The 12,651-nt window shown below is 37.2% G+C and overlaps 1 protein-coding gene across 3 annotated transcripts in view; it reads right to left on the minus strand.

The window, feature by feature from the left end:
• Positions 1–12,651, minus strand: part of LOC116062340 (C-type lectin domain family 4 member E-like) — a 57,094-nt gene that overhangs the window by 42,285 nt on the left and 2,158 nt on the right. Inside the window, exons 3-7 of one of the 3 annotated variants that reach the window (XM_031317001.2) lie at positions 12,420–12,488; positions 12,142–12,309; positions 11,683–11,825; positions 11,159–11,271; positions 10,301–10,649 (exon numbers count right to left, since the gene is read on the minus strand). In XM_031317001.2, the coding sequence (XP_031172861.1) occupies positions 10,520–10,649; positions 11,159–11,271; positions 11,683–11,825; positions 12,142–12,309; positions 12,420–12,488 (623 nt within the window). In that variant the 3' untranslated portion in view covers positions 10,301–10,519. Of the gene's footprint in view, positions 1–10,300; positions 10,650–11,158; positions 11,272–11,682; positions 11,826–12,141; positions 12,310–12,419; positions 12,489–12,651 lie in introns of those variants that run through there. The other 2 variants (XM_035993208.1, XM_035993207.1) reach the window with 2 other exon arrangements.

The raw sequence follows: 12,651 nt of genomic DNA on the forward strand, positions 1-12,651 counted from the left end.
TCAACCTTGCACACAATTTATAGACGTATATATGATTTAAGGGATGATAACTTTTCAGATCTGGAAGTGGTTAACATTATTATGTCTATGAAATCCTCAAAGGCCAAAGATGCGTATGGCCTTGACACACATTTTTAAAAAATACACAAAGACGTGCTGGTATGCCCGATAACACATCTGATAAATCTATCAATTAAAATGGCACTTGTTCCATCAGGATGGAAGGTGGCTATAGTCTCACCAATTTTTAAATCAGGAGACAAAACAAACATTTGAAATTATCGCCCCATCAGCATCCTCCCTGCATCCCATGCAATTTGGGTTTCACCAGTACCACTCTACAGAGACGGCAAATTGTGTCTTCATAGAGACAGTGAAATCCTTGCTTGATAAAACCACCTGTGTTGGTGCAGTCTTTTTGGATTTAAAGAAGGCGTTCGATACAGTAGATCATCGAGCCCTTCTGTCTAAACTGACTCACTTCAACTTTGCGGAGAATGCGCTAGTTTGGTTTCAATCTTACTTGTCCAACAGAAGACAATCTGTGAGTGTTGGTGGCACTAAGTCGTCTTACCTTGAATGTTCAGCAGGGGTCCCACAAGGCTCTATTTTGGGACCAGTACTGTTCTCTGTATATATAAATGATTTGCCAAGCATTTGTCAAAAAGTTCATTTTCAAATGTAGACTGATGATGCGGTTATTTTTCCACCTGCTAAAAGCACACAGGAAGCATCATCCATCCTTACATTAGCACTGGAGAATATACAGCATTGGCTGTTTAAATCCTGCCTATTATTGAACAAAAAGAAAACTGTTGCTATGATTTTCACAAAAAAAACCATAAAACTGGAGCGGTCCAATGTGTTCCTGGGGGCATGGAACTTGACATTGTAGAGGAGTTCAAGTACCTCAGCGTCACACTGGACCCAACACTTTCATTTAAAAAACACATCAAACTTACAGCGAACAGAATCAAATTTAATTTACAAAACTTTAAACAAATCAGACCATCAATGACAATTACTTCTGCTAAAATGTTTCTACATTCAATGATATTCTCACATATAGATTACTGCATTACAACCTGGTCACTCACTGGAAATACAATTTTAAAACCCATAGAAATGTTATTCAAAAAATCTATGAAAATACTAGATCAAAAACCTCTGTCATTCCATCAGTGTAATATTTTGGGAAAATACAATATGCTCAATTTCGAAAATTTTGTCCATTTTAAAAATAGTTGTTTAATTTATGAAGTTTTTCATGGACTTGCCCCACCTTCACTTTCTACATACATTAAACCAAGGTCTGACAGAGGTTATGGTACAAGAGCTTCATTTCGAGGAGATATAGAGATCACGCATAGAAAAACTACCTTTGGACAAACTGTTCTGTCTATCAGAGGAGGTCATTTTTGGAACAGCATCCCAACAAACATTAGAAAATGTCCAACTTACTGCACATTTAAAAAGCACCTTAAACAACTTCTTAAAAGTTCCTAGTTATGTCATCATTTTGACTAATTTTATTGATGTAATGTAACTTGTCTGAATGTTTGCTAATTTGTTTCTTGTTTGATATTGTATATTGTTATATTCTTTTGTGTTGCATTATCTTGTATGTTGTTGTTTTCCTGCCTCGGGACTACAGGTGAATAGCATTTATGCTATAACCTGGCTCATTTACAGTCTGTACAGAAATGTTAGATTGTTCATTAATGTGCACTGTCCCGGATAAATAAATAAAAAAAAAAAAAAAAAAAAAGATCCATAAGCTGTTCTGAACCCACATCGCTGGTCGTCTGTGTGACATCATCATTCTGAGTGTCATCATCAGTCTGTGTGACATCATCAACACGGAAGCAAAACCAGGAAACCCAAGACGTTATAAATGTGGTGTTGCTCCATTATTTCTGAGACCAGAAGTGTCGGCAGGTTTCACTCAGGTATTCTGTCCAATAACAAGCGACCATTTCCACCATGTGACGTTTGTTAACAGTGTTTGGTGCCTTTGACAAAGTGCAGTGTGAATGCAAACCCAACCAAATAAATAAATGCAACAATGCTGCAACGTCAGCCCCGAATCTGGTGTCTGTTGAGTCTGGTGAAGTATAGGTGTGAAAGTGCCCTTAAAGAAAATATTAAACCTCTTAGGTAAACCAATTATTACACTAAAGTAAAACAAATATAAACTCATCTGAAATGTTGAGTTGTAATGGGCCATTGAATTGCAGAACTGACGCAATAAAAAAGCTGCCTTATAGTGACTTTCCTCTCTCTCTCTTTAGTCGCTCTCTCTCTTTATTTGGTCCTACATTACTAATGATATTCAACAGACTTCGTCATGCTGTATTTCCGTCCTTCCTGTCATGTGGTTTCATGTCTTTACCAGACTTGATGCTTCCTCAGATCTCAGCAATGACACTTGTCAGTTAAATGTTACCATAACCAAACACATTGGACATCACTTCTTAATAAAAAAACACATCGCAAAACTTGAAAATTAGTCTTCTAACCAGAGAGCTGTGATACTTTTAGCAGAACATAATAAACTAACTACAGGAAAGAGCTGCAAAACACAAGGTTTCCATACTGTACATGTACATCTATAGAGACAAACATAGATGGGCCGCAGTTTCCTTGGGATTTGACAGCTGAGAGTGTCAAACTAGACTGAGAGTAAATGTAGAGTTTACACATCAGTCCAACATGACTTGTCAGGTCAGCCACATTCAACAGATCAGCATGAGTTTATTTATGATATTGATTTGTCATAATGTGTCACTTACCTCCTCCATGTGACTGATTATCAATGTATATTACCACCTCCCTTTCTTCTTTGTCTTCCTGCACATTTCTGTTGTATCTCACCTTCTTTAATTTATCTGCATTGGCATAAATATCTTTGGACATCTTGAGAAACCGTAGCTGCTCTTAACTTCACTTACTGCTTACCGCGCTGTGTAGATCTGTCACTACGCTGCTGTAAAACTTTGGTAGATATACATTCAGTGATGTGACATCCTCTACTGATGCTGCTGCTGCCAGTGTTTCTTGGAAAGTAAAGAAAATTAAGGAAGTGACAGCACATACCACACACACACACACACACACACACACACACACACACACACACACACACACACACACACACATTACTCATTCATTTGATATATTTGAATAAAAACATAGTAACTCCAGTAAGGTGGTTTTCTTGACTTCAGCCAGGACAATGCATTGTCCAATCTTTGGATTTAGTTCATGAAACCATTTACAAAATATAAATGCATTTGTGCAAAACTAAAAAAATATAGCTATAAATAGCATTTATTCATAGCTTGGTCAAACGCTTTCACACCCCACACAGCAATTCAACAGTTTGGCCAAAAGAGGAAATGCTGCTTTCACAGTTCTTTCCATTGCCTAAACTAAAACATTGACATTTTATGAACTAAAATGTAAATCCTGCTTTGGACCAAGTTATTGGCCATCAGTCTATCAATCCATGATTAAAAAATAACAGACTTCCACTAATGTAGGGCCCAATCCCTAAAAACTATTGCTAAGCCTCTGTCCTGGCTTACAGGTCGTAAAGCATCTCCTGCTTTATCGTCTGTTTTAAAATAAATGGGATCATGATTTACTAAATGAACATCATGCTGTATTAACTAACACTTGAAACTAGTGATTGAGAACATGAAGTCATTATGAAAATGTTTACTGAGGTAATAAATCAAGTGAGAAGTAGGCTCATTTTCTCATAGACTTCTACAGAAACAAACTTCTTTCTGAACTTCTTTCCCCCTGCTGGAAATTACAGAGAATGCAGCTTTAAGGAGCTTCAGCATTGGCTTCACTTTTCAGACCCGGAAGTTGCCGCTTGATCCGTATGTATGTATGTTTCTTCTTATATTATGGAACACTTTGGCCTTGTTGTACTTTTACATTTTTCATTTTAGAGTAACACAGTACAGTTCATTGTCTAACATTTGCCTTTATTATAGTTTTTTAAGGGAGGGCAACAAGAAATATTGGATAAGAGAATAATAATAATATAATAACTAGAAAATTCCGCAAGAAATTGTCTCATTTAAGATATGATATCTGTTATATCTCAAATTCAGGCTTAAATATGGCGCAGCGACAGTATCTGCAGACATTTTGACGAACTGAAAAACAGAACTGAACGTATTCTCCGTCTCACTGTCTGTCTTTGAGTTGGTCACTCCTTTAACACAGGAAGTGGCTGCAGCACAAACCACCAAGACAGATGCACATCCTAATACACTTGTTACTGTTAGACAAAAAGTCCCACTTAACTTAAAATATGACTCAAAATGAAGCATTCAGTCGTTTGGGAATTGGAATTATGAAACCCTTCAGATAAACTTTATAAAAGTATCTTAAAGTAAAGCTGTTTCTTCCTGACTGTAAAATTGAGGAAATAAACATATGTGTGCAAAGCTCCATTCACACCTCTCTGACACAGGAACTGTTGTTGGACCGGACACTTATTTTAGAGGAAGTGAAGTTTAGGTGTGAATTTTAATGTTTGAGTGAAACAAACAAAACACATGATAGACCATCTTCTTTACTGACACACAACCAGGGTCTGTGATAATTACCTGAAGTTCAGCTGGATGGAATAAAGAATAAGCTCTGCTACATGCACAGCTAGTAACACACAGAGAGCAGATCATAGATGTATAACAGAGTAGAGGAGCACAGAAAAAAGATGGAGAGATGAGTGACCAATGTTGCAAGTCTTCCATGTGTAATAGTTTATGCATGTGTGTGTTAATGGCTAGTTAGCTGAAGTGTTGTTGTTGCAACTGAACCTAAAATTATTTCTCTTGGAGGTGTTTACAAAAGTATTTCATCTGGATTTAATCCAGATATAAGACACTTGAAATGACGAGTGTAAATGAGACCTTGGTTAAGATTTGGGAAATATTCTTATCACAGAAAAGCCAACGTTATCTGTGGGTTTAGGGTAGGGGTGGGTACCGAACTCGGTACTTTATAAGGTACCAACCGGAGTAGGCTGGTACTACCTAGGACCAATTCAGGTCAAATCAATCTGTGCCAATACCAAGTCTTCTCCTCTTTAGATTAAATGTAACAACTGCACGGCGTGAAGCCCTGTCTGTTTCACTGATCCAGGAGGACGCCTGCACAGGGTCTGAGTTTTTCACAGGGCTGGGTACTGAATTCGTTGACTAATCGATTAACCATTGTCTTGTCCTCGGGTCAATTATGACCCATTTACAAAAAAGTTCTTTATCAGAACTATGACAAAAGGACGTTGAAAAAAGTGACAAATGTTGGAAAAAGCTACAAAAATGCAGGAAAAAAATTGACTGACGCTGAAAAAGTGAAAGGTGACAAAAACTTGTTAAAGAAAAGTGAGAAAAAACAATTGTTAAAAATTTGACAAAAACATAATAAAAAAAACCGCCAAAACAGTGACCAAAAAATTGGAAAGAATGTGACAAAATTTTTTAATAAAATCGACTAAAATGTTGTGAAAAGTGTAGAAAAAGAACAACAAAATGTTGAAATTTCGAACCAGAAAACACAAATTTGGCGACGGGAAGACAACACAAGGGTTAATCATAGCAGCTCTACTTTAACTTTTTTAAGTAAGTATGTAAGGAGGGAAGAAAAGAAGAAATGAAGGACGTATAGGGAAAGAGTTTTGAAGGTAAGGAGAGAAGAATAGAAAGAAGACGTAAGAAAGAAAGTATGTAAAGGAGGTAGGGAAGGAAAGAAAGGGAGTGAAGGAAAGAGGGAAAGGAAAGAGGATTCAGTTTACTGTCACAGAGGAGAGAAACTAGAAAATATTCACATTTAACAAGCTGACATCAGAGAATTTTTTTTTGTTTTTAATTCAAAAACAAACAAATGAATCGATTATTTTAATAGTTGACACCTTATCCGTTAATCTTTGCAGCTCTGCTTTTAACTTTTTAAGTAAGTATGTAAGGAGGGAAGGAAATGAGGGAAATTAGTTTTGAAGTTAAGGATGAAATAGGAAGAATGAAAAAAGGGAAAGAAGGAAAGAAGATGTAAGAAAGAAAGTATGTAAAGGAGGTAAGGATTAGGGGGTGCAAGATATATCGACTCAATATCGTTATCACAATATATCGAAAGTGTCGCAAGAAGTATGCAATATTTAGTTTATTTTGTGGAGCGCTGCGTCCCGTCCGTTGGCTGTGTGGCTTAGTTGTGTTTGATTTAGAGCTTGAAACGCTATAATGATCATCATTTCATTGGCCAGTTACCATGCCAACTGCACGTTAGTGCACGTCAGTGCACGGGGCCACTACGTGACAAACCCTATGGAGCGTACCACGTGTGTGCATATTTCGACAGAGTGACAGTGTAAGTGAAGAACTAGATAGAAACAACAAAACGGAACGAATCAGAAAAGAGAAAGAAAAGTTGTGTCCTGTTCTCTTTATTTATTTTATACTGTCCAACCAGTAAAACATGTCCTGTTCTGTAGACATGGTCCTTATTTATTTATTCATGTTGGACCAGTCCAATATGAGTGATCCAACATGTGTGTTTGTGTGTGTGTGTGTCCAAAATGACTGTCAGTTGAAATACACCTTGTGTTGTAAGAAAACTTGTTTAATTTGTTATGAATCTATTTTGATGCGTTTTCCCGTAACTTTTGTAATTTTACATATGTTTAAAAATATCAAAATTAATATCGATATTGGAATATTCATAATCGATATCGCAGTATCACATTTAGTCAATATCGTGCAACCCTGGTAAGGATGGAAAGAAAAGGGAGAGAAGGAAGGAAGGAAGAATGAAAGGAAAGGAAAGAGGATTCAGTTTACTGAAACTGAAAAGTTTAACACGCTGCAATCAAAGAAGTTGTACTTATTTTTCATAAAAAAAGACTCAAACCAATTAACAAAATAGTTGGCGACTAGAGTTAGTTAGTTTGATTTTATTTCTGTGTCATAACAAACACTTGGCCCATCCTATATGTATATCATAGTGGGGGGGGGGGGGGTCTGGGTGTCCTCCCCCAGGGAAGTTTTGAGCATCAACGACTTCATTTCCTGCATTCTGATTTCACTTTTATTTTGTGTTTACCTAACAGCAGCAGTTGTTGCTGCCTCTCTCACCAGATTCGTCACACAATCACAAACATATTACTGGCGATTTTGAAATCTCTTCCCAGATCTACTGCGGCGAATATGATGGTATAAGTGAGCAGCCACATACAAAAAAGAAATTTAAGAAAATATAATGATTGCAAGATTGTGTCGAGGTGGTTTCGATCTCACAAGGGCAAAAACATATAACCACCTGTTAACAGCAGCTCTACGCAGTGAGCTACAAAGATCATGGATCTTCTGCTTTCCAGTCATGTATTAATCAACTACGTCAACACCCAGGTAACATATTGTCTTGAGTTGATCTGAAACAACTGGTTACCTGGGTTTAGTTTGGAAAATACCCAAACATATTTATCACGTTTCTTTCCTCGCGGCTTCGGCTATATTGACCACTGTAGCCTATATTACAGCCCCCTACGACACTACACAAGCCTATGGTTAAAATTTTTTTATTAAATAGTGACGATCTAACTCAGATAAAACTGTAAACATACAGTACGAGCCGAGCGAGCCACTGAGCCAGGAAAGTGGTAATATTCTACCCACAAGTTCCGAAGGCATGGACGTAATGATCTACAGAAAAACTTTATTTTGTGTAGGCCTATATTGAACAGTAAAACATACCTCTGTGTTTGCAAAATGTTCTAGCAATACAGTGTTGTGTGTCTATCAAATGATTCTATCCAAAGCGATGTTCTAATCATAGACTGTTAATATTTACAGTCTATGGTTCTAATCAAACTCCAACACAGAATATAACGTCATTTAAATGATTTAAGGAGCATTGAGCTCAGGCGATATGTTTCTCTCTGGGTTCAATAAGTATGCCCCTCGTGGACACAATAAAACACTGCCTAAGCCCAGGGTATCAAGTTGTTTTAGCTTTTCATGTGGCTCAGTGTTAGCTTGTCCGAGTTATATCGTCACTGTTTAAAAGTATTTATAGTCATATGTGTAATGTTGTAGGGGCTGTAATGTAGTGGTAATAAAGCCGTAGCCGCGAGAAAAGAATTATGATTAATACGATTGTGTATTTTCTAAGAGTAACGGTTTTCTACAGCCTATGGGAGTAACCATTTGTTTCAGGTAATACCAAAACAAACTGTTACCTGGATGCTGACGTAGTTAAGTAATGCCTACTGGCAACTAAAGTCAACACAGTTCATATTCATTCATATTCGCAGCAATATATATGAGCTGCGACCTGAAAATCGCCAGTAATGGTGTTTGTGATTGTGGGACGAATCTGGCGATAGAGGCAGAAACAACTGCTGCTGTTAGGTCAACACATTATACAGAAACCAGTTAGTGTGGAAACCAGTAGGGACATAACACCGGTACCAGGCCACGGTTTCCCCAAACAGCCCAAGGATGTCGTCCACTGCCGCCGTCAGCCGCTCGTTAACAAACATTCGCAGGGTCTCCATCTCTGCCAGCAGGCTGCTGCGGGGGTCAAAAAGTGTATTTTTATTTTATTTTTATTTTTTTTTTTAAACATAAAAACAACTGAATCAGCAAATCCCTCAAAGCCAACCACAATCCTAAACACATCAGGCAAAACATCTGCAGCCAGATGTGGCCGCCTCCAAGTCAATCAACATCCTCTTAAAAGTGAAGTTTCATGGATTTCTGTGACTTGTTCCAGGTAGAGGGAGCAACAAACTTAAACGCCTTCTTCCTCCGTTCAGTTCATCAACAAAATCAGAATGTTTTATTGATCCCTTCAGGGAAATTGTTCAGTTGCAGTTGCTCACAGTCAGATTCAAGGTAAAAAAATAAATAAGAGAAAGAGTAAGAAAAGAGCGAGTATGTCACCACCCGATGTGAGTCGAGTGCAGATGTGAGTTGCTCAGATTTAAACGGTTTACGGCATAACGCCAAGGGATCAGGATCCAGCAAACGTTTTAGCTATTTATGATTGTTTGATTGCAAACGTTAGCTCAAAACGCCATTAAAGTGACAGCCTTTGTTGTGTTTTATTGCTAACTTGTAGCTTTAGTCGCTAAGTGACGCATGCGCAACTCACATCTGCACTCGACACACATCGGGTAGTGACAGAGTCAATGTGTATAAAGTAACAAAGTAACATAGCTACAGTGCAAGGAGTAAAAATGTTAAGTAAAAGTAAAGTGAGATTAGGTTTTTTTACAAAAAGCATACACTCGTTTATTTATATATTTTTTTGACATGAAGGGAATTGTGTAATTTCATTCACTACATAGTCCACTATAAACTTTCAACAATGCACTGCTAATGTGAGTGTACATATGATGTAGCGTACATTTTACTCCCGTATACCCACAATGCAAAGCGTCCGTGATTTCCCGAAGGAGAAGAAGAAGCAGAAATCACAGCGAAAACTAAGAAGGAAAAATGGAGCGGACTTTCATTTCCAAAACATTGGAAATTTAACACATATACGGTGGCCGAGACGGTTCAACACAAACACTATATATATGTACAACCTTTTACTATCCTCCTGGGTTCTTGGTTTGTTTCAGGGACGTATTAGAAGTATTTTCGTCTTGGTTTGTTTACATGATGCTGGGCACGCTCGCCTCCGTCACACAAACAAATGACGCATCTACTGATGCAAGTCACGCAACAATGTGTTTTCAGTGAGTGTCTGAAATCTGATTTGGACTTTCAGTTCACTATTTAATAAACACTATGTAAGTGTGCAAGTGTGGTTACACTTTTCAAAACTCCACAACAACGCCCGCTGCAACATAATATAATGACGAGCCGAAAAGCAGCCATTTAGCACGGTTAATGTTACATTTCCTCTGAGACAGACAGGCACAACAGTGTTCTCTATGCCCTGGAGACAGACTGACAGGCTGGAGGTTGTACGGCAAGGCAACTTCATTTTTATAGCACATTTCAGCAACAAGGCAATTCAAAACGCTTTACATCAAACATTAAAGAGCAATTAAAAACTTTCATGAAAGGAAAACAGGCTAAAATAAAAAAGATACAAATGCAATAGTTAGGTTAAGGTTACAGTGCAGCGTTAAAAAAATAATAATGATTTAATTGGTTGTGGGGACAGGTTTGGAAGGGGAGATGGACGTAGGGCGGGGTTGAATTGTTCTAAGGAAAAACTTCTAACTGATTACAAATGTTATAATCAGCTATAAGTAAACCAACTAATCCATGTTTTTATTAGATTCTATTATAATAATCCTGTAGGACTACAGAGTAAGTACACATGACTTCTAACCAGATTGTGCACTATGAAGGGCAGAGGAACAATATCTCTGTAATCCAGGTTATTCAGCAACACAGAATAAACAGCTGAGCAAATGTTAAAGAATTAGTCTGATTTGACAAAGCGGATCCCAACACTACACGCTCATCTGTCATCAAAGAGTTCAGAGAATCTTTTTCTCACAGATCCAGTTCTTATTTTTATTATAATATGTAGTTTGTGTCCATTTTCCTTGTTGATCGCAGCATGCAGCATAGTAACCGTCATAGGTAGGCAGTCCTGATGCCCAGAACCTGTCAGACAAATAAAATGTCGTCCTTTTATCAAACAGCTGAAACTCCTGATTGTGATTAATTCGAAGTAAACAGTTGCAATTCACTTTAAATATTTATATTATATGTAATTATTATCATTATTTTAATAACTTGTTTAAGTTTCAGTTTTGTATATCAATGTAATCTGTAACAGCTAATTAAAGAATGAAACCTTGTTCAGCGCCCCGTCTCTCCAGCTTGTTCTTAATACATACTTAATACTACTAATACTACTACTAATACTAGCTAGTCCATGGGACTGATGCTCATATTTAGCTTTGTTCTCATGTCTTCACAAAGGTCTACTATGCAGCATTTCAACAAATATTTAAAATAATAACAAATATTTATTCAATATATATAGAATAGTACAAAAGTAATCACTCTCAATCATCAGCAACCCTTATGACCCACTAGAAGTGTGTGTTTCAATGTAAAAAATTCTTCTTTAAGTGACAAACAGTGACCATAATGAAAAAATGTCTCACGTTTTTGTCAGCGGTGATCCGTCCACCAATTTCCATTTGTATCCTCCTTGTGTCCATATATTCCATAGACCAATCCAGGATTCTCCATGCTTACTCAGCGCAGAGACAAACTTCTAGTAGTTGACGAGAGACAACAATCATTTCTCTGTTCACAGTTCAGCATTTCTGTTGTAGTAAAGTCATCTTCTGACTTCATCAGCCACAACAAACACAAGAGGGATCCCTCAGTACACCACACACTGAGGACTGGACCCAACAGCATGACAGTAAACACACATGAGTAACAGAGGAAAGTGAAGAAAAACATTTATAATCAGCACAGAAACAGAGAACGCATGAAGAATTGCACGTTTTGTACTCATAAGACAATTAACATTTCATTTCATCAGAATCCATTTTAAAAAGGAAAATAACCATTTCAAGGGCATTTTACAAAGCTTTCAAATTGACATTATGTATATATAAATATTTCTATTAAATGTGTTTTTATCTAAAATCACTGACTCAGAAACAAACACACTCACCTGTTTCTCTTCGTTGTTTATGACGACCAGATCTGCTCCACTCTTCTTACAGTCAGCTCTGCCTCTCTCCCAAGTCTTCTTCTCTTTAGATTTAAAGTAACAACTGCATCCAAATCTCGTCCATCCATCAGGACAGCTTATATCTTAATGTCAAACAAGTTACAAAGACAGATTTCACATCATTCAGTGTCAAGTGATAAGAGTTTTCATTATTTAGTTAAAGATCTTTCTTTCCTCTGTTACGTTTCCCTTTCAGGATATTTCCTCTGTAAATAATTAGATTTTTCACTCAGGTTTCATATCTCATTTGTAAGTGACCGTCTCTTACAGAAATATTCACAACATCAGCTAAACAGTTCAACAGCATGAAACAGTTATAGTCAACGGTAACTACACAATCAATGTCTATGATGTAAATGTGTATAATACAGGAGTTTATTCGTTTTAAACTTTTCTTACCTTCAGTTCTGTCCTTCAGCTGCTTTACTTCATCCTGTAACTTACTGTGATTTACACTCAGTGTTTCGTAGCTGCTCTGTAACTGACTGTTGTTGTTACTCAGTTGGTCGTATCTAGTCTGCAGGACCTTGTATCTGGGCTGTAACTGACTGTAGTTGACGGAGATGTCTTGAGATAAAAAGGAATAGATACAAGTAAGACATCATGAGATTATTTATGCTTAACATGCAGTGTGAAGTTGGATACTGTGTATATTGGTGATTTGAAACCTTTATTACCTGAAACTTTCACTTGGAGCTGACTGTTGTTGTTGCTCAGTTGGTCGTATCTGGTCTGCAGCAAAGTGACTGAAATATGAATATGAAACCCTTAACAAAGTTTAAAAAAGACCAACAACACCAAATCATTCTGCTTCAAACTAAAGACAAATATTTGGGACATAAAACCACAGTCTTTGTTGTGTGCAAAAATGAGCCAAGGCTTGTATGACGTCTCATTATTCTGACTTTC

The sequence above is a fragment of the Sander lucioperca genome, chromosome 16 (assembly GCF_008315115.2).
Source record: "Sander lucioperca isolate FBNREF2018 chromosome 16, SLUC_FBN_1.2, whole genome shotgun sequence".
Classification (NCBI taxonomy): Eukaryota; Metazoa; Chordata; class Actinopteri; order Perciformes; family Percidae; genus Sander; species Sander lucioperca.